The sequence below is a fragment of the Hypanus sabinus genome, chromosome 12 (genome assembly GCF_030144855.1).
Source record: "Hypanus sabinus isolate sHypSab1 chromosome 12, sHypSab1.hap1, whole genome shotgun sequence".
NCBI lineage: Eukaryota > Metazoa > Chordata > Chondrichthyes > Myliobatiformes > Dasyatidae > Hypanus > Hypanus sabinus.
In genome coordinates, this window is record NC_082717.1 from 75,747,291 (window position 1) to 75,770,270 (window position 22,980).

The window sequence follows — 22,980 nt, forward strand, 5'->3', positions numbered from 1 at the left end:
CGGAATCATCCTTGTGAACCTCCTTTGAACACTCTCCAATGCCAGCACATCTTTTCTTTGATTAGGAAACCAAAGCTGTTCACAACACTCAATGTGAAGCTTCACCAGTGCCTTATAAAGCCTCAGCATCACATCTCTACTCTTGTGTTCTAGACCTCTCGAAATAAATGTTAACATTGCATTTGCCTTCCGTACCCATTGACTCAACCTGCAAGCTAACCTTTAGGGTGCTCTGCACAAGGACTCCTAAGTCCCTTTGCATCTCAGAAATTTGCATTTTCTCCCCTTTAGAAAATAGCCTGCACATTTATTTCTGCTACCAAAGTGCATGACCGTGCATTTTCCTACAATGTATTTCATTTGCCACTTTGTTGCCCATTCTCCGAATCTGTCTAAGTCTTTCTGCAGCCACCCTGTTTCCTCAACACTACCTGCCTCTCCACCAAATGTGGTATTATCTGCAAACCTGGCAACAAAGCCATTTATTCCATCATCTAGATCACTGACATACAGCGTAAATAGAAGCGGTCCCAACACCAACCCCTGCAGAACACCACTACTCACTGGTAGCCAACCAGATAAGGATCCTTTCATTCTACTTGCTGCCTCCTACCAATCAGCCAATGGCCTAACTGTGCCAGTTACTTTCCTGTAAGACCATGTGCTCTTAACTTGGTAAGCAGCCTCATGTCTGGCACCTTGCCAAAGCCCTTCTGAAAGTCCAAATATACAACATCCACTACATCCCCTTTATCTAAATCCTATGTGTAATCTCCTCAAAGGATTCCAACAGGTTCGTCAGGCAGGATTTTCCCTTAAGGAAACCATGCTGACTTTGTCCAATCTTGTCCTGTGTTACCAACTACTCTATCAGCTCATCCTTAACAATTGACTCCAACATCTTCCCAACCACTGGGGTCAGACTAACTGGTCTACAATTCTGCTGCCTTCCTCCTTTCTTAAAGAGTGGAGTGACATTTGCAATTTTTCAGTCCTCTGGCACTATGCCAGGGTCCAATGATTTTTGAAAGATCATTACTAGTGCCTCCATAATCTGTACCGCTACCCCTAGGGTGCAGTTAATCGGGTCTGGGTGACTTTTGTACCCTTAGGTCTTTCAGGTTTTTGAATACCTTCTCCCTTGTAATAATAACTGCACCCAGTTCTCTTCCCTTGCACCCTTCACCATCAGGCACACTGCTCATGTCTTCCACAGTGAAGACTGATGCAAAATACTCACTTAATTCAACTACCATCTCCTTGGGCCCTGTTACCATTTCTCTGGCCTCATTTTCTAGCCGTTCTACATCCACTCTCATCTCTCTATTTTTTTTTACAAACTTGAAGAAGTTTTTACTATCAGTTTTTATATTGTTGGCTAACTTGTTTTCATACTTCATCTTTTTCCTCTGAATGATTCTTTTAGTTGCTCTTTGTTGGTTTTTAAAAGTTTCCCAATCCTCTGTCTTACCACTAATTTTTGCCTTGTTGTGTGCCCTGTTTTTCGAATAGAGGTCAGGGGCCACTAGTTAGGAATGTTGCTGTGTAGAGGGAAGGAGAAAGGGATCAGGTCGATGCGGAAGGACGGATGCTCCAGAAACCAAGGTTCAATCATGACTTCTGTGCTGTCTATATGGAGTTTCTACATTCTCCCCATGACTGTATAGGTCCTGTTACTCTAATTTCCTCATATATTCCACAGACAGGCAAGTTGGTAGGATAACAGGCAAGTATAAACCATAAAAACAAGAGATTCTGTAGCTACTGGAAATTTTGAATCTGAATGAAGGGTCCTGGCCAAAAATATTGACTTTTTACTTCCCTCCATATGTGCTTTTTTTTCGTGCTGAGCTCCTCCTGCATTTTATAAACCTGAGTGGAAGGCAGGGTGGAGATATGTCTCTACCAATGGAAGTGCAAGGTGCTCCTTCTCTCCACTAGCCTGCAGGCCATCCTTGGGCAAGGTGTAGCACATGCTTAGCCCCCCTACCCCCAATCAGGGTCATGTGAAGCCATGGGGGTGGGTGGGGAGCGGGGTCGTCTGAGTAGCCCGTGCACATCACAAGCCCTGATTATGCAACCAACTGATGCCAGGCAGGCAATCTCTGAAGAGCATTGATAATGGCTGGGATTACCCATCTTGTGGAGGCACTGCCCAAAAGAAGGCAAAGGCAAGCCGCTTCTGTAGAAATATGATTGTAGGTGGATGAAGAAGAATTGGGGTGTACTTGATGGCCATAAATTACAGAGAATGGGTTTCAATGTGAGGCAGTTTCTGTGCACTGGATGGAAGTGCAGGCTGGTCCATGTGCCTGGAGGCTGGAGTTTAAGCAACTTAACCAAGGCTATATCCTGTTTCTTCAAAGTTGTTGGACATTTTAATTGGAGCCCTCACAGAGATAATGGGTAGATTTCAGCTGCAACAGGGAGGCAGTTTGTCTTTTTCACAGTATCCTCCCAGGAAGTGTCTCTACCACTGTCCCTATCACTGTTGGGTTCACTGTTTCACAATGGGTTTCCCCTGATTGCACTGTTCTGAGGTATACATTCAAAGGGCCAAATGCTCTCCCTTCCATGTCATGGAAAACATGAATTTGAGATGGAGACAGAGAGAATAGATGTTACAGTTTGCTGGATGCAAGAGCTTCTGCTTCTAGCCTACAAGCCATATCTAGTGAAGCATCCACACGTTGGATCTGGGAACTTCGGCCTCCCCACATGGCAGCTTCCCACAGACACCAAAGTCATCAAACTAATGATAGAATCTGTAACAAAGCCTCACTTCCATTATTCAAGGCTCCCTCCCTCCAAATCGCAAGACACACAGACAAATCACAGTTCAACTGAAAGGTGGCACCTTCGTTGTTCACATTTTTACCAACCTAACAGGTAACTCAGTAGCAACTGCTTCCCAACCTCACCCACTACTCCTTATGAATATCTTTTTTAAAAATTGTGTTCTGCATGCAAGGGGTTAAATAGTGTTAAAGGAGGCACGTCTGTAGCCAATCTCTGCTGGGCTTTCAGGAACGTAAGTGGCTCAGAACAGTGAATGTAAATGCCTCAATCCCAGTACACAGTAGATAGCCTGATGTAGACCACCACTCTCTCCATTCCCAAAAGCAATGGACATTAGATTAAGGAAATTAAAAGAGGATTAACTTGTCACACGTATATTTACACATCCAAACATGCAGCAAAATCCATCGCTTTGCATCAACAACCAAAACAGTGCAGAGATGTGCTGTGGGCAGCCCACAAGTGTTCTCATGCATCCAACACTAACATAGCATGCCTACAACTCACCAACTTTAACATAGGGACCTGTGGAATGTGGGAGGAAACCCACATAGTTTTACACTACCATGTCACCCTGGAGGTTATGCTATGAAATGCTGACCTACTTTGATTCAATGAATGATTCAAATGACTGTACTGTTCCATTAAAGGTGATCTATTGTAGAATGGTGACGCACTCACCCATTCCTTTTTGTATAGCAAGTTAAGAAGGGGAAGGTTAAAATATCCATTCACTTCCTGGAAGGATACTGTGAAAAAGACAAATTGCCTCCGTGTTGCAGCTGAAATCTACCCATTATCTCTGTGAGGGCTCTGATTAAAATGTCCAACGATCTTGAAGGAACATCATATAGCCTTGGTTAAGTTGCTTAAACTCCAGCCTCCAGGCACATGGACCAGCCTGCACTTCCATCCAGTGCACAGAACCTGCTTCACAGTCAGAAGTGGTGATAGTCAACTGTTGTTAATTAACGGCTCCAAATTTAAAACTATCTCTGCAACTTGAATTAAATTGAATTGCCTTTATTTCTTATGTCCTTCGCATACATGAGGAGTAAAAATCTTTACGTCTCTGTCTGAATGTGCAAATTATAGTAATTTGTAAATAATAGTATGTACAGTAAGAAGTACAACAGAACATACAACATAGCTTAGAAATATGATTGTGTCAACTTGCATTGATCAGTCTGATGGTCTGGTGGAAGAAGCTGTCCCAAAGCTGGCCCTGGCTTTTATGCTGCGCTACCTTTTCCCAGATGGTAACAAAACAGTTTGCACAAAACTATGAGGAGAGGAGTTGTTTGCAGGTGCCCTGTCCAATAGTTGTCCCTCCAGCAAATAATTGGAAACAGATGAATGTGGGGGAGTGTTAATGGCCACAGACTGATTGGTTAAATGAGCCCATTCTTCGCAGCTGAGGCTTGAGGTAGCCAAGTCATGCTGAAAGGGGTGGGGGAGAGAAGGGCGATATAAAGAAAAGTAGCAGAAAACTTTGGAGAGGCTTGGAGGATATCATAAATCTTTGAAGATGGTGGGAAAAGTTGATAAACCTGTCCAAAAATGAAATATAAACACACAAGCATCTCAAACACTTATAGTTTGTGATATTTGAACTTTCAGAAGACATCAATATAACGCCTCAGAGGAGATTACAAAAACAAAATTGAAAGTTATCTACTGACGTGAACTGAGAATTGGGTGAAGAAAACAGGCAGGATTGGTTTTGAGTGGGAGTCTGTAATTTGTTGGGGAGGTTGTTATGATGTTGCAGGGACTGTCCATCTACATCAGTAATTTAGATAAGGGGACCAGGCACAATAAATCCAAGTTTGCAGAGGATATAAAACTGGATGACGATGTGAGCTAAAAGATGATTCACAACGGTTCTGGGAGACAGAAAGTGGTGATAGTTTGAAGGGTAGGGATATTGCAAAAGGCACTCTTGTACATTAAATCACTGAAGGTTAGCAATGCAGGCAAAGTAATGAATAAGGAAGGCAAATCGAGTGTTGGCCTGTATTATCAGGAGTTAAGAGTATGGGAGTAAAAATATCTCACTGTAATTATAAATGGAACTGATGTGACCACACAGGAAAAGTACTGCTTCATCTGTTTAATGCAGAGAACACTGCTTGATTTTATTTCAGATTTCAATGATGTATTTTGTGCTAGAGTTACACACCAGGTTGTAAGAACAAATTCATGTTCCGGTCTTCCTACCCAAAGAAGGATACACTTACTGTTGAGGGAGTTCAAAGGGAGTAGAGATTAAACAGACTGAATCTAGGCTCCCTTGTGTAGAGAATGATGAGTGGTGGTCTAATTGTAACATAAACAGTTCTCATATGGTTTAAGAGGAATGCTGGGGTGATGCTCCCCCTGTTGAGGCACCTAGAACCAGGATCTCAGTCTCAAAATAAGGGATCATTAATTTAGGACAACTGAAGAGAATATTTTCACCCCAAAGCCAGTGAATTCTCCACCAAGGATGGCTGTGGAGGATCAGGTGCTCAGTATACTCAAGGCAAGATCAATAGATTCTAGAAAGAATAAAATGAATTATGGGTTATAGTCCAAGAAAGGTTAAAGACTGGACATGAGAATATAGAACAGCAGAGCAGATAAGGGGCCAAATGGCCTCTACCGGTTGTCGCTCTTGTGTATTAAATTCTTATGACCGTGCAACATTGACAAAAAATACCATAGATGCAAGATAATGCTTTGTATATTCAAAAAAAATGAGGCAGACTCTGTGGCGTGAGAGAAAATGAGAACCAGAAAAGTTTAGTCAGGGAACTGACAGTATTGGCAAATGGGCTGCATGAAATGCAGCACTGTAGTGGTCATGCATTTAAATTTAGCTTAAACCTCAGTCCTATATTTATTTATTCATACTAATTCAACAAAATAACAAATTATACTTGCAGTTCTTGCACTACTATTGCAATGTTCCTTCTGTAATTTTCATAAGCTTGAGGACTTTTACAACTGTGCTGATTGTATCCTAATCTTTACTCCCAGTGAAGCAATGGCACATTTTTCCCATGGTCTCAACCTCTAATTATCTCCATGAATGTCTCCAGCTACTGCTATCCCCTGATATATTGCTCTGGGAATACTGACATTATTCCACCAGTCAGTGGGCCAAGTGTACAACTCTAAACTATCAATGCTTGACTAATTCTGACCACTTGCTCACCGACAAGTTTTAAGCACCTCTGCTCCATCTGTACTGAAGACCTGTGCGGATCAACTGGCTGGAGTGTTTATTGACACCTTTAAACTCTTGCTTCAGCAGTCTGAGCTACTCACCTGCTTCAAGCAGACTTCAATCATACCAGTGCCCAAGAAAATCATGGTAACCTGTCTCAATGACTATCGTCCAATCACACTTACATCGACTATGATGAAGCATATCAGAAACTAACCACGGAGTGACTTGCATCCACTCCAATTTGCCTGCCGTTACAGTAGGTAAACACCAGATGCCATTTCACTGGCTCTTCATCTCAGCTCTGGGACATCTGGAGAGTGAAGCTGCATATACCAGACTGCTTTCCATTGACTACAGCTCAGCATTAAACACTATAATCCCCATGAAACTAATCAATAACCTCCAAGACTAAGGCCTTAATAACTTCTTGTGCAACTGGATCCTCGATTTCCTCACTTGCAGACTCCAGTCAGTTTGGACCATCAACACCATCTCCTCCACAATCACCATCTCCGCACAGGTGCACCACAGGGAACAGGGATGTGTGCTCGGCCTGCACTACTTGCTTTATTCGTGTGTGTGTGTGTGTGTGTGTGTGTGTGTGTGTGTGTGTGTGTGTGTGTGTGTGTGTTTGTGTGTGTGTGTGTGTGTGTGTGTGTGTGTGTGTGTGTGTGTGTGTGTGTGTGTGTATATATAAATAAATATATATTTGCTGATGATACCATTGGCGTTGTCCAAATCAAAGGACTGGTTCATGGATCCATGATTTCTTCCTCCTTTAGTAAATAACATTTGGTTTTGCTGATGTTGAATGAGAGGTTGTTGTGGCACCTTTCAACCAAATTTTCAATCTCCCTGTGCCACAATCTGTGTGGACTGGAAATAACATCTCCATGTCTCTGACAATCAACCATGGCACACCTCAGGGATGTGTGCTTAGCCCACTGCTCTACTCTCTCTACACCCATGACTCTGGCTAGGCATAGCTCAAATGCCATCTATTAATTTGCTGATGATACATCCATTGTTGGCAGAATCTCAGATGGGGACGGAAGGTCAAACAGGAGCGATATATACCAGTTAGTTGAGTGGTGTCGCAGCAACAACCTTGCACACAATGTCAACAAGACCAAAGAGCTGGTTGTGAACTTCAGAAATGGTAAAACAAAGGAACACAAACCATTCCTCACAGAGTGATCAGAAATGGAGAGAGTGAGCAATTTCAAGTTTCTGGGCGTCAATATCTCTGTGGACCTAATCTGGACACAACATATCAAAGTAGCTATAAGGAAGGCACAACAGCAGCTATATTTCGTTAGGAGTTTAAGAAGATTTGGTTTGTCACCTAAAACACTCGAAAACCTCTACAGATGCACTGTGCAGAGCATTCAGACTGGCTACATCACTGTCTGGTATGGGTGGGGGGGGGGGGGGGGCAAGAATTAATTTAGTTTGAATTTTGATACCACTCCATCTCTCTTGCTTCCTTTTGAACACTAATTAAAACCTGTCCTTGTAAATCTTTCTCATCTGCTCTAAGATTTTGTCTGAAAACCATGTTTTTAAGTAAGTATAGATGGTCGTGTTTTTTTTCTTAACTTGCATCAGTAGTCTTAAGATAAAATCCTTAGGGAAAATATGACCTCCAATTTATACACCACATTAGCAAAGATGGTTGGCTCGTGAGGTGTGCCCACTGCTGAGACTTTGCTGGGCTTCTCAAGATGCTTCCCAGAAGCAGAGGACCACTTTGTTTGATTCTGGCCCTGGGCGGCCATTACATGCAATGAGCCCAGGTGACCAAACTCCATTCTTTCCCATCCTCATGGAAAAACGCAATAATCCTTTGGCCTGTATTTGTTCTTTAAGAAAGGGAACTTAAGAATTTGAGAGGAAGGATGCAAGGGGGTTGGCTTTTACTTTGTTTTCAGTTGATTACTTTGCTGGCAATTGCGAGACAGAAGATGCACCCTCCCTGAAAATTCTGTAGCTGCTCTTTCAGATGTGCCTGACTGCATTGGATACCAAAGGATGGGTAAGGCTGCTCAATGCACCCTTTGTATGCTAAAGATGAACGCTTGATCTCTCATCTGCTTCTTCATGGTCTTGCAGTAAAGTGTCCACCTCTGTAAATGCAACACTACATTCGGACTTCTGTTATTTGTTTCCCTATTGTGATACCTCGACGTACTATGTATTGGAATGATCTGTTTGGATGCTATGTCAACGGAACTTTTACACTTAATTCCTGGTGCATTTGATAGTAATTACCAATGAGCAATTTTAAGCTCAAACTTTACACTGCATTGCTTTTCATACTGGTACCTTTGCCACATCTTCCTGGAAGGCCATGAAATTGAGATATGAAATGTTGACCAAGTCAGGGCCATAAACCACCGTCACCATCCGGCTCTCCAGACGACTTCCCTGATTTCCAACATCCAACAGCTCGCGGAGCTTGGTGTCCTAGCAAACAAAAACGGAACATGGGTTTTTAATGCATTTCCTCTGCTCAACATATGCATGTGTGTATTATGATCAACATTATATCAATCAAAACACTTAAATCCTCATTGTAAACTACAGAAATATATTTGATAAACTTTAATATAATTTTATATAATCAATATTATACCAATCAAAATCATTTATACCTTCATTATGAAGTACATTAAAAATGGATAAAATTTTCTAGATGTATGAAATTAGTCATCGCTTAAGATTAAAGACAGAAGCCCTGAGAAATAGAATGTTATTTGCTTTTAGTGCGAGCTCCCTAATCTAGCTAGTATCAAAATTACACCAAGGGTGCGCCAGCATTACGCTGAGATCACAAACACTCTAGGAACAATCACCAGCTGTACGAATCATAGCACAACAGAGCACGTGTGAAAACTTGATTCTCTGACTGACTTTTGTGAATGACGCAACTACCCACTGTGAACACTTTTCTGCTGAGTACATAGTTCGAACTTTTCTAAATCCACATCAGAAGTGCAGAATGAAAGGAATGAAGAAACTTCTCTGGTGTCATTGTGGCTCCAACTTAAAAGCTGGTTAAAGTGGCAAAGAAAGAGGACTTCTGTGACACAATGAACACATTTGTATCAGTTCATTGTTCTACTAAAAAGATATTTCAGCCATCTGCTTTTCTCAGTAAATCCTTTGGGATATCCTGTTTAGTGTTTCTGTGAAGTTCCTTAGGACTTTTTTTTAAACTGTGTAGGTATCATTAAAAGGAAACTTCTTGTTATCGAACCAATATTTACCACTCAGCTAACAGGAATAAAAATGGATTATTTGACCATTATTTCATAATGGCTGTGCAGATTCTTGCTATGAAGAAATTGACTGCTGATGAGAGTGACCACACTTCAAAAGAATTTAATTAGCAGTAAAGTACAACTGGGCATCCCAAAGACATGAAGGAAGTACATTAATACAACATCCTCATTTCCTTAGAGTAGAGGTGGGATTTTGATTATCTTATATTGAATTAGTGTCTTGCATTAAAGCAACAGATATGCTTTACAGAAATTCTTTGATGTGCCAATATCGGAAGCATTAATTTGAAGCTGGCAGTAAACCAGACAAGAAGAAAATCTGATATTTATGTCGTGCTCTTCAGAGTCAACTCAGAGCCTTCCAATGCATTTTATAGCAATTAAGAACTTTTGAAGAATATTTAATGCAGGAAATGTGGTGCAGTGATCACTTTGTGTTTTTTTATGATCTTGACGTGGAGTGTAAATCTCGTCCAGGATTTGGGGAGAAGGACCACCCTCTCCTTCAAAGGGCTGCCACCTCCACTGAGAGAACTCATTCAGAAAAATCCACCTTGCTTGTGTAATTCTCGCCAAGCCTTTGGACTGGGACTTGAACTCACAACTCTCTGAACAAGTTTTTCGTACAATTAGGCTAATGAATAGCACAAATAGATGCATAATATTTACTATCTTTGTAGCTTAATGAATCACTGAACACTCAATTGAACAACACAGTTATATACATAATACAACCGATCTTAGAGGCATGTTACACATACAGTATAAAGACATAAAGCTACTGCCCCATTCAATAAAGCTAAACCCATACAATCAAAAATAATAATTTACACATGTAAATCTATATAATCTGTTTACTATGCTTAATTATTTACAAATTTGATCAATCATGAATTCACTCAATTTTTTTGTTCCCTCTTTCTTCACTGTGGGGTATGTCTAACTCATACAGTAGCCATTCCAGTAGATCACTTCTCCAGAGAAGGCTTCATACACATCTAGTCTTATATCCAGTCTGCTGTTAGTCCTTCAACATAATTGCCTTTGTTATGCAGAATATATTTTACTTCATATCCTTCATCACCATCTTTCTTATAATCATATATCAATCTAACACATGATGAATAATTCTCAAGTACTGTAATAAAGTGACATGTTACATTGTACTCGGGGTAGTGGGGTGAAGATACTTCTCTACCAAAGGAGGTGAAATGTGCTCCTTCCCACCACTCGCCTGCAGGTCACCCTTGGGCAAGGTGTAGCACCTGCTTAGACCCCAGTCAAGGTCATGTGAAGCCATGGGAGCAGGTGATGGGTGGCCATATGATCTCTGAAGAGTATTGATAATGGCTGGGGTCATGCATCTTGAAAAGACACCTACCAGAAGAAGGTGATGACAAACAACTTCTGTAGATATCATACATGACACATAACACATGAATGATACACTGCATTAGATATATTATTCTATTTCCCAAAGTTAATTGCAACAATCTATGTCCTGATGCAGAGTTTCGACCCGAAACTTTGACTATCCCTCTGCCTCATTGGATGCTGCCTGACCAAGAGAACCTCCAGTAGTTTTCCATTTTCTCCAGATTCTAGTATCTGCATTCTCTTGTGCCTGCAACTATCTCTACTTTGATTGCTTCTTAAGGTTTCTTTTGTTCGAGCCATCTTTCATCTCAACTTCCACCCCGTTGTCACTGGACCATTCTTCATTTCTGTGTCACTTGTGAAGTCACAAAGTTACTCCATGTGTCTTTCACTTTCTGGATTGAAGCCAGAGCTTTAAGTGCCACGTCAGCTTTTGGTCTGTCTTTCCATGCTCTGGCTGCACTGTATTGATGTCCATATTTGTTATGATATCAAGGGTTCTGAACTGGGCCACACTCCAATGCAATGTACTGCAATATTTTATTGCATTGAAGAACTGAATGAATGGAGGTTATCGTTCAGTGCTATTTCCGCGTTTCAAAATTAAAATGCACTCTGGCACAAAATAAAATACCATACTTCACAACTCCGTCCAATTTTCCTCTGTAATTTGATTGAAACTCAGTTCTAATTCTGTCACTTGTTAGCTCTGCATATTAACCAACGAATAAAATAATCATGTATAATTGCTAAGGCAAAATGACTAACTAGATGTGCAGGGGACAATTAAGCCAAGACTTTACCAATTTCAATGCTGGTCTTATCAAATAGCTCCGGTCATATCTCTTGCATCCTGACTCGAAGTGAAGACTGTGTTGATAAATTGTGAGAGATAAATTTACCTCAGATATGCCATCGCAAATCCAAACCACCAAGGACAAAAGTCAAGGGGATTCTATAAAGTCAGCTGAGCATCCATGAGAGATGGCACGATAGACAATGAAGTCTTGCCATGTGTAAAATTATAAATTGAAGTGTTGTGTGGAGCAGAAAGATAATGAGAAGAATGGCGATATAATCTTCCACTCCACATCCTACTTCGTGCTTCTCTGAGTAAATAGCATCATAAATTAATATCTTACTGCTTGACAACATCTTTTTCAGTCCTTGCGCTTCCACAGTAGCCCAGTTGTGATATTTAATTGAATCTATGCATTAAATCAGATCCTTGAAATCTTTGCACTGATCCTATAGAGAAATGTATCAGGACGAAACACAAGCAGAAATAGTTCAACGAATTAGAGCTATATGCTGTATTTCTCCCTTGAAATTAAACGCAAATTAGAGACAATTGCCAGTTTGTGGGCAATAGCAAAACCTGATAACCAGGCATTTTGGACAATCCCATTCTTTCTCCTCAGTTTCTGCCCGGAAGTTTCCTACTATTATTTGTTAAGGTTGGCATTCATTACAGACCAGCTCACGGATATCTCCAACGTGTCATGGCATCTGTTATGCACCTTGGCTCTGACACACCTAGAAAAGAAGGAATGTCAGAATGGTGTTTCTGGATTTCAGTTTGATATTCAACATTGTTGTCCTATTGATCTCAGTGAACAAACTCCTACCCCTTGGTCTAAATACACCACTGTGCAACTGGGTGTTACACTTCCGAACCAGATAGTCAGGATGCACAACTGCTCCTCCCACCCCATCACCCTCAACACAGTGCCCACTGCTGTACACTCTGCTCACACACGATTGCATGGCAAAGCACCTGAACGATCACATTGTCAAGTTCGCTGGTGACATGACAGTGGTGGGGCTCATCGCCAACAACACGTACAGAGAGGAAGTGGCCTGCTGTCAGAAAAACAACCTCTTCCTCAATGTCAACAAGACAAAGGAAATGGCTATTGACTTCAGGAGAATTTGCAACACCTACAGCTCTCTGTACACCAGTGGCACAGCAGTAGAAACCGCAGCAGTTTCAAACTGCTGGGCGCGCACATCTCACAAAACCTCACCTGGTCCCAGAACACATCCTCCACAATCAGGAAAGCTCGCCAACACCTCTAATTTCTAAGAAGGATGAAGAGAGCTGGTCTGTTCATACCCATACTCACATCCTTCTACAAATGCACAGTAGAGGGCATCCAAGCAAGCTGCATCACCGCATGGTACAGAAGCTGCACCGCAGTGGTCAGGAAGGCTGTACGACTGGAAGCCAAAACTGCCTAACCAGACTACTTCCCATCAAGGAAATATATACAGAAAGGTGCCATGAAAAGGACAGCAACATCATGAAGGTTCCCTCCCTTCCTGCTCATGGACTGTTAGTCCCATTTCCATCAGGGAGGAGGTTATGTGGCATCCATGCCAGGATGACCAGAGTCAAAAACAGTTACTTTCCCCAAGCAGTAAGGCTGATCACCCCTTCCACTCACTCCACAGACCCCACCACCAACACTTTACCACTTCCTTTCCTGTACAGAGACTCCTTTGCTGACAGTCACTTTACTGATATACAATCAATATGTTATCTTATGTATTTATAGTTACTGCATTTTTATCTTGTGTTTTATGGTAAATACATCAGAACTGGAGTAACAATTATTTAGTTCTGCTTTGCACTTGTGTACTGGAAATGGGATTAAACAAACTTGGTTAGTTCTTGTTGCTGACATTTGGAATAACAAAGTAAATGCAGGTTGAATCTCTAGTCTGGCCTATTTTGAATCTGTAATAACAATTAACTCTAGTTAAGATCAAAGTGAGACCTAAAATTAAGTAAGATCTGTACTACCAATGAATGTTTGGGATTTCAGCCAGCAGCATTTCCTGCTTGTGGTAACTTTGGGTTATGCACATGATGTGGGAAGTGTCTGTTCTTCAACAAATCTTCTGCTTGATAATGATTGGGGGGAGTTCCTGTGGTCCAGATTTTCTGTGCTCTGGCAGTGACCAGTGAGGTCCTGAAAGTATCAGACTAAAGAGACTATAAGTATGTATTAGGAACAAGCATTTCTTCAGTATCCAGAGCAGATGTCAGTGTATATCAGTTCCTTTCTACAAAACAAGGATTCACAGAATTTCCCAGCTTCATTTTTCTGATCACCTTATGCACCTAAATGCAAACAAACTTTGCTGGGACTTGCATAGATCTGCTGTCACAGATATGTTGGCAATCAAAAGAATCATAATCAAAACTCAATCCATGACCCTCTGCCGAGTATTATTGAAAGAAAGAAATCTTGCGTCGCCTGTACCTATTAAGTTTCTTGAGCCAGTAAAGCATTTTTTTCTGTGGGACTGTAATCATGGCATCGCAGGAAATGTGCCAGTCAAATTGTGGGCAGAAAATTTCAACAGGTAGGCCAATAAAAAGAAAGAGGCGATTCTAACAGGAGAAGGAATCACCATCAAGAATCATCCTGCTCACAAATCCTTTCTATGGGCAGATAGCTGCTAAAATGTTTGGGATGGTACTACAATGTGTATTTTACAACACTGCCTTGAATAGACCTAATCCAGACAATATTAACTGTGAGTTAGCTGTGAGCATTAGTCCCAGTTGGTAATGAAGACTAATTAATTGGGCTACTCTACAGTGCTGTACAGAAGTCCATATATTCTCGATCTATATGGTTCAAACATACTCTATGTAGCAGGTATTAGGAATTGTTTATATTAATTGACAAATTACCACTGCACATAACGATCCTCAATGATATGTTACTTTGACACGGGCATCCTGAGACCAAAGCCTCAAAAACAGAACAGCTGCTCACATTTCCAATCACTGCACTGGTCCAAAACCTCATCCACTCCTTCATTTCCCACCAACGTTGCACCGGCTGCATATTCATTACAATCACATTACAAGTTATTCAGAGCAGAGAGCCCTCGTGAAGTGCTGCTTTTCATTGTTGACATCTGCAGCCGAGATTCTCAATAAGGGCAACGGATTACTGACCATACTCAAGCAAATGCCACTTTTACAATAATTAATTGAAAGTTAAACTGTAATTTATCCTCAAACTAGTTGAAATCCTATTTATTTTGAAACACCATGTAAATCAGCCACTTGTATCGGGTTCTAATCCTTCCAAACCGTCTGTCACTTCCGTATCATCTTCTCCACAATGAGCACAATGTTCTCTCATCACTTTTTCCATCACACCAACAAGCCAAAATCATGCATAGCTTATCTACCCATAAATCTTCCTATTCACCAACTGAAGGCGAATTACAAATTGAGCTCCTGGAATTAAAAAGGCTAAAGCTCTATCCACATAGACTGGTGACATACAGTATAAAAGGATTGATTAACTGTTTCTCTCGTTCATATCGTATTGAAAGGTAGTCTGCTGTGCTCGTCAATCAACCCAAGCCAGATCACTAGTTTGCATAAAATATTTATGAAATTGTTAGCATATGTCAGACAAGAAACACAAGAGAATTGCAGGGTAATCATGATTCTTGTACAGCTTAAAATAAACAAGCAACTAATGTGAAAACGTTCCCCTTTTCATTGCCCACATCGTAAGATTTGGGTTGTTGACTAAATCAATCTGAGAGACAAAGAACACTTGAAAACACAAGCCAACTCCAATAGCAGTGCTTATTCATCATTCACCCAGGCGAAGACATGGCAGGTAGAGCCCAGTTCATCACAGGAGAGGAGCATCCCAATATTGAGCACATCTGCATGGACCACTGCCACAGGAAAGCAGCATCCATCATCCAGGATCCCCATCAGGCTATGCTCTCTACTTACTACTACCATTGCAAAGGAGGTACAGGAGGTCCCACACCACCAGATTCAGGAACAGTTAACTACACTTCAGCCATCAGACTCCTGAACCAGTGTGGACAACTTCACTCAACTCAACTCTGAACTGAGTCCACAACACACACTCACTTTCAAGGACTCTACAATTCATGTTCACATGTATTATTTGTTTTTCTTTTAAATTGCACAATTTGTCTTCTTTAACATTGGTTGTTTGTGAGTCTTTGTTTATGTGTAGTTTTATGTCAATTTTAATGTATTTGAAAAAGGATCTGATACAGTCCTGGCGTATATGACATACTTTTTATGGCTTCCAGCCAGGTACAAGTATCAATTTTAACCGTTGTTTCAATGACAAACTCTGCCATCTAGTCCGATGGTATTTATACCCCTGTAGTTTATCCCTACTAATTGGTTATTCCTCATCCAATCAGGTTTTGTTTAGATTTTATTAAGCCCAAGAAGAGTTTATTTGTTTATTCTTTTCTCTGTAAATGCCTGCAAGAAAATGAATGAATGGGTAGTATAGGGTATTTTGAAAATAAATTTACTTTGAGTTTGAAAATACATTCTGTGCTATTATTTCAATTATATAATACTTTCAACATAATCCAAGAGCATTAATTGACAATGAAACACTGAAGAATATATGAGGGCAAGTTATCATATCTTGAGAGGTAGGTTTCAAGGACTTCAAAGAGGAAAGGGTGTTAGCAGCAGACAGATTTTGGGAGGAACTCCCAGACCAAAAGTCCACTGATCAAATATTGTGCTTTGAGCTGGAGGCCAGTGTAACGTATCTCCAATGATAAAACTAATTAAAATAAAACACAGAGCTGGGGATAAGGTGGAAGATCAAGTTATACTTTGGAAAGGCGCGCACTTAAGATGTGGTGGCATAATGATGTATGTCGACCACGCAATTTTACATATAACCCACAATGAATTATGCAAACACTAAAGCAAACGTAATGAAACATATACGCAGTAGCCAGGTTTAGGGAAATGTCAATATGTTGCAGGGTTAAAAAAAATGGATGACGCACAGAGACATATTAGATTAAGACCTTGAAGCCACTGGGAAAGAAGGACGGAAATTTAAAAACTGTGCTGATGATTAAATAAAATCAATACATTCAGCATCAGCTTAATGTAGGATTGGGTCTTGTTAGGAACTAGGCAGCAGATTTTTAGGACCTATAGCATTCCATCCCTGTTCGTTACGGCTAAGCACAGTAAGTGGTGCTAACAGTGTGTCAGAATCTGTAATCTGTTCCATTGGTTTTAATAAACCAAATTTCTGGAGTATACCATGAGAAAAGAGAATGCATGTGGTAACTAATGATTGGAGGTGTAACTCAAACTTAAAAAGAGTACAATGAGTAACTCTAGCTATGAATGAATGGTAATAGCTAAATTCAGAGGATACAAAGGCATGAATGAGAATTTCAGCAGCAAATAAGGTGACTCTGGGGTGGAATCATGGAATATTATGGAAGTGAATTAAAGGTAATATCTCCTGTAGCACCAATGTGGTTTAGAATTCACCAGTGCTATATGCAATGAACATACAGCTTTGATTTCCTTTCCCTAAGTTCCAGCCCCCTGATATTGCACAGTTGCAATATAAAACCATAAGCCTTAAGATATAGGAGCAGAACTAGACCATGTGGCTCATCGAGTCTGCTCTGCCATTTCATCATGGCTGATCCAATCTCCTGCCTTCTCCCCATATTCCTCAGTGCCCTGACCAATCAAGAATCTATCAACCTCTGCCTTAAATATACATAAAAACATGGTTTCCACAGCTTCCTGTGGCAGAGAATTCATCTCTCTTATTAAACGAATCACTCCTAATCTCCATTCTAAAAGAATGTCCCTCTATTCTGAGGCTGTGTCCTCTACTCTTAGATTCTCCCACCATAGGAAACATCTTCTCCATGTCCACTATATCAAGGCCTTTCACCATTTGATAGGTTACAATAAGGCCACCCCTCATTCTTCTGATTTCTAGTGAATACAGGCCCAAAGTCATCAAACACTCTTCATATGACAATCCATTCAATCCTGGAATCATTCGTGTGAATCTTCTTTGAACCCTCTCCAGTTTCAGCACATCCTTTCTAAGATAGGGCCCAAAACTGCTCATAATACTCCAAGTGAAGCCTCACCAGTACTTTATAAAGTTTCAAGATTACAAGTGTAACCCCCTGGGTCACCTCAGGCTCGCTCAGCTCGTTCTCGTCTAGGGGGAGCAGCCTTTGGCCCCGCCAAACTGGGTAATCAGCTGGTGTGGATGCTGTGTGATGTCCCCGCCTCGCCCAAAAACAGACAGTACACCATATGCAATTAAATGAGTACAATTTATAAAGGTTACTATAACTAAGTGATTAATAACGATACAGTATATATGAAGAGAAAAAAAGATAAAGAAAAGGCGCCAAACTTATCAAAGTCCAAACCACTTCGTGCACAACCGTTGGAGCTCAATTACTGAAGTCTTCTGGCCACCATTCGATCCCCTCCGAACTCCTCGACTCACAGCTCAGGACCCTCCAAGTGTCAACCAAGCACATCTAGCTTCATCCCCCCTCCTTGGAGAACCTCCCGGCCTCGGACCCCCCTTTGGGGTCCGATCCTCGCCCAGCTTACAGCATTGCGTCCTCTCTCTCGACCCCCTCGCGCCGATCTGCCCAAAAGCCCGTCAACAAAAGCTTACAGACTCAGAAGAAAGAACATTAATCCCGATTTGGTTTACAAAGGAATACCATTCTCGTTATCAGTAAATTAGCATTCCTGTTAGTTAACAAAATGAAGAAACCCTTTCCCAACAGTAACAAAGAAAAAAAAGAAGAAACCCCCTTTACACAAGTATCTAGAGTTGATTGCGGACTTCAGGAAGGATAAGACGAAGGAACACACACCAATCCTCATAGAGGGATCAGAAGTGAAGAGACTGAGCAGCTTCAAGTTCCTGGGTGTCAGATCTCTGAGGACCTGACTGGGTCTCAACATATTGATGCAGTTATAAAGAAGGCAAGACAGTGGCTATACTTCATTAGGAGTTTAAAGAGATTTGATATGTCAAGAAATATGCTCAAAAACTTCTATACATGTATGGTGAAGAGCTTTCTTACAGGTGGCATCACAGTCTGGTATGGGGGGTGGGTGCTACTGCAGAGGGATGGCTCCATCTGGGTACTAGCCTACATCTTCAAGGAGCAGTGTCTCAGAAAGGCTGTGTTTATTATTAAGGACCTCCAGCATCCTGGGCATGTCCTTTTCTCACTGTTACCATTGGGTAGGAGGTACAGAAGCCTGAAGGCACACACTCAGCGATTCAGGAACAGGATCCTCCACTCTGCAATCCAATTCCTAAATGGACATTGAACCCTTGAACACTAACTCACTTTTAAAATTTATATTATTTCTGTTTCTGCATAACTTTTATTCTATTCAATATATGTAAACTGTAATTTATTTATTTATATTTTTCTGTATTATGTATTGCATTGAACTGCTACTGCTAAGTTAATAAATTACACGGCACATGTCGGTGATAATAAACCTGATTCTGATTCCTTGTTTTCATATTTTAGTCCCCTTGAAATGAATGCTAACATTGCATTTGCCTTCCTCACCACAGACTCAACCTGCAAATTAACCTTTGGGGAATCCTGCATGAGGACTCCCAAATCGCTTTGTGCCTCTGATATCTGTATTTTCTCTCCATTTAGAAAATAGTCACCCCTTTCATTTCTTCCACCAAAGTACATGACTATACACTTCACAACACTGTATCCCATCTGCTACTTCTTTGCCCATTCTCCTAATCTGTCTAAGTCCTTCTATAACCTCTCCATTTCCTGCCTCTCCAGCTATCTTCATATCATCTACGAACTTTGCAACAAAGCCATCACCCAAATCGCTAACAATATAACGTAAAAAGAATCAGTCCCAACACAGACCCCTGTGGAACACCACTAGTACTGACAGCCAGTCAGAAAAGGCTTCTTTTATTCCCACTCTTTGCCTCCTGCCGATCAGCCACTGCTTCATCAATGCTAGAATATCTCCTGTAATACCATGGGTTCATAGCTTGTTAAGCAGCCATGTATGACACCTTGTCAAACACCTTCTGAAAGTCCAAGTACACAAAATCAACTGATTCTCCTTTGTCTATCCTGCTTGTTATTTCTTCAAAGAATTCCAATAGATCTGTCAGGCAATATTTTTCCTTGAGGAAACCATGCTGACAATGGCCTATTTTATCAGTGCCTCCAAGTAACCTGAGACCACATCCTTGATAATTGACTCCAACATCTTCCCAACCACTGAGGTCAGATTAACCGGTCTATAGTTTCCTTTCTTCTGCATCTCCCCCTTCTTGAACAGTGGAGTGACATTTGCAATCTTCCAACTTCTGGAACCATTCCAGAATTTAGTGATACTTCAAAGATCATTACCAATGCCTCCACGATCTCTTCAGCCACCTCTTTCAGAAACCCTGAAGGTGTACACCATCTGATTCAGGTTACTTATCTACCTTCAGACCTTTCAGTTTCCCAAGAACCTTCTCTTTAGTTATGGTAAATCCATGTAAGCCTGAATTGTATTCCACCCACTAAATTTATTCCCAACTATTCGCTGCTCTGTACATCTCTCTGAAGAAATTATCTTTTTTTTTGAATGAACTTGCTGTATTGTCTCTGTTAATTTCTGTTTGCTCGAGTCTTCAACAGACTCTAATTTCTGAGTAAACTGACTTTGTTTAACAAGAATAAAAGAACACATCCTGGTGGAGAGACTTAACCTGAAATTTTGATACTCCCTCTGCCTCCACAGATGTTGCCTGACCTGCTGTGCTCCTTCCCCCGCACCATAACAGCACTTGCAGCTTCAGTCTCCCTCTGCTTGTTTTACAATAAACTCCTTGCTGTGAGCCAAATCATACGCCTGCATACTTGCAACTCACTGGCTGATAAGGTTGTAAAATGGCACTCTGCTTGGTCATAAATTATTAAAATGTGCTCAAATCCTTTTTTGGAAAAATCAATTATGCTAAATGTAATCGCTTTTATACATTAGACAGAGATTGGTTTGACAAGATGAACTGCTTTGTCGAAGAGCTGGTTGTCCATAGTTGTCCAGTCATGGATTAAGCAACGATGTCTAACCAATTTTAAAGAACCTTGTCAAGGAATTGCTATTCTGAAAGTGGGCTAAAAGCAATACAAGAAATAGCAAGAGAGTGGTTAGTCCTGGAGTGATAAATATATGCCGAAGTGTTAGCTGAAAGTTTCGGTGACTCTGTACGTTCTGTCCCATTATAACGATGTGCTGAATATGTAGAGGTGGGTTTGATCAGGATCCCGTACTGAACACTTCAGCAAAAAGGACAACATGTTACTGCGAAGAAATGTGGCCTAGAAATAGCTCCTTCCTTGTGGCTTATGTCATTAAGAGGGTAAAACCATTAAGTTGCACTTCAGGAGAACACACACCGGTCCTCATTGAGGGGTCTGTGGAGGAAAGGGTGGGCAACTTCAACTTCATGAGCGTCAGCAACTCAGAGGACCTATCCTGGGCCCAACATTTTGATGCAATCACAAAGAAGGCACACCAGTGGCTCTATTTTGTTGGGAGTTTGAGGAGACTCTATAGCAAATTTCTACAGGAGTACGGAGAAGAATATTCTGACTGGTTACATCACAACCTGGTATGGAGGTTTGCATGTTTAAGATAGTAAGAGGCTGCATAAGGTTGTAGCTTCTGCCTGTTCCTCACAGACATAACCCTCCCACTACTGAGGGCACCTTCGAAAGGTGGTGCCTCAAGAAGGCCCCATCCACCATTAAGGACTCTCATTGCTGGGGACATGCCATCTTATCATTCCTGCCATCTTCTCTAAGGATCATCACCTTGTCATGGTGGAGAGACTTGTGGTTTCCTGAGATCCGGAGAGTGATGCCATCTGGAGCTTAACTCCTGGTGTGGCCACAAATGGTGGGAAGGTCAAGGGGTTGTTTCCAGACAAAGAGCGATGCAACAAAGATCCAAAAGGTGGAGCTGGCAGAAGAAGATGACACATCAGAACAGCAGTGAAGGCAGAGGAAGGTCCTCAGTTGCCTTGCATTCTATGCCACTGGACCCTGACCCCACTCTGTCAAGGACCGTGTGGTGGCTGCCCATGAATCAACATCCCCATGTTAAACAGAGTCACACACAGCCCTTCTCCATTAAGGAAATAACCCCTTGGGTGGAACATTATACTCAACTCAAGTAATTGCACTACAATTACTAATACTATTACCACTATCAAGGAAGAGGTACAGGAGCCTGAAGATCCATTCAACACTTCAGCAACAGCTTCTTCCCCTCTGCTGTAAGATTTGTGAACTGTGCATGAACAGTACCTCACTATTCCACTTTAGCACTATTCATGCTCAGCGACTTTTATGTCTCGCACTGTATTGCTGCCACAAAACAACTTAAATGGCATATGTCAGTGATAGTAAACCTGGTTGTGATTGGTCAGCATAATATCATGATAGAGTCAGAGACAATGAATGAGAAGTTTCCTCTCAGTAACCTGAAAAGTAAATGGGTTCAGATTCTTGGTTGGCACAGCAACTACTGAAATTACAATTCAGGGAGGGTGTAAAGGGACAGTCGATATTATGGCTAAGTTGTATTTGCTCAGGAAATGTCCTCAAAACCTTCCCCCTTGAACTGAAAAACTCAATCTTTGCAATTGAAGCGGGTTTGTGAACATCTGGGGTTGACTGACTAGGTTGAAGAAATGACAATCTATGACAATGGAAGAGAAAGAATCAGGATGTGGAATTCATAAGCAGGGATTTTAAATGATTGCGTGCCTGAGATACCCGTGCTGGCTCCATGTGATCCTGCTTTGTCTCTGCACTTGAAAAGTTCAAGTGAATTATTGCCAGGCTTTGCTATTGTTGGCTTTCAGTTTGAATAATCAACAATAAAAAATGCAAACCTGAAGTATCTATTATTTAAGAGTATTAGTAAATCAGAAAATCTATATGATAGTGCATGTTGTGAGGTTTTAAATAGGATAGGGTAGCTTCCATTCTGTTTAAGATGACAGGACCTGAGACTGCACATGTGAGTTCTTTTTCTTACTCTTCTTCCCTGGCAACAACCTGAAATTGAACCAGTCACCCACAGTCAAAGTGTTAAACATTATCCCAGGAGTTTCCGATCTTATATCTGTATCATCACTAGGATCTCCTTCGCACTGCCTGGCTCCATACCCATTGCCACATTGAATGCCCAACTTGTCTCCAATGGCTTTTAGATTCATTAGTGATTTGGCCAAGACTCAAAAAGTAAAATTTTCAAAATGTAAAATTAAAAATATGAGATAATACATGATGGAAGAAAGAACACAATTTTTACTTCTATTATCAAAAAATCCAAAAATTAGAAGTTTTAGTAGTTGCACTGTTCACTATTACCTTTCAAACATTACAATAATATGG

General features: G+C 41.1%; 1 protein-coding gene across 10 annotated transcripts in view; it reads right to left on the reverse strand.

Annotated features, from left to right (window-relative positions):
* LOC132403025 (1-phosphatidylinositol 4,5-bisphosphate phosphodiesterase beta-1) overlaps window positions 1-22,980 on the reverse strand; it is a 1,013,243-nt gene that overhangs the window by 386,197 nt on the left and 604,066 nt on the right. For all 10 annotated transcript variants that reach the window (XR_009515160.1, XR_009515161.1, XR_009515162.1 and 7 more), the window contains one exon: window positions 8,339-8,479. Coding sequence is in view for 7 of the 10 variants with exons in the window: in XM_059986239.1 (XP_059842222.1) it covers window positions 8,339-8,479 (141 nt within the window). In the remaining 3 variants the exon portion in view is untranslated. The remainder of the gene's footprint in view (window positions 1-8,338; window positions 8,480-22,980) is intronic.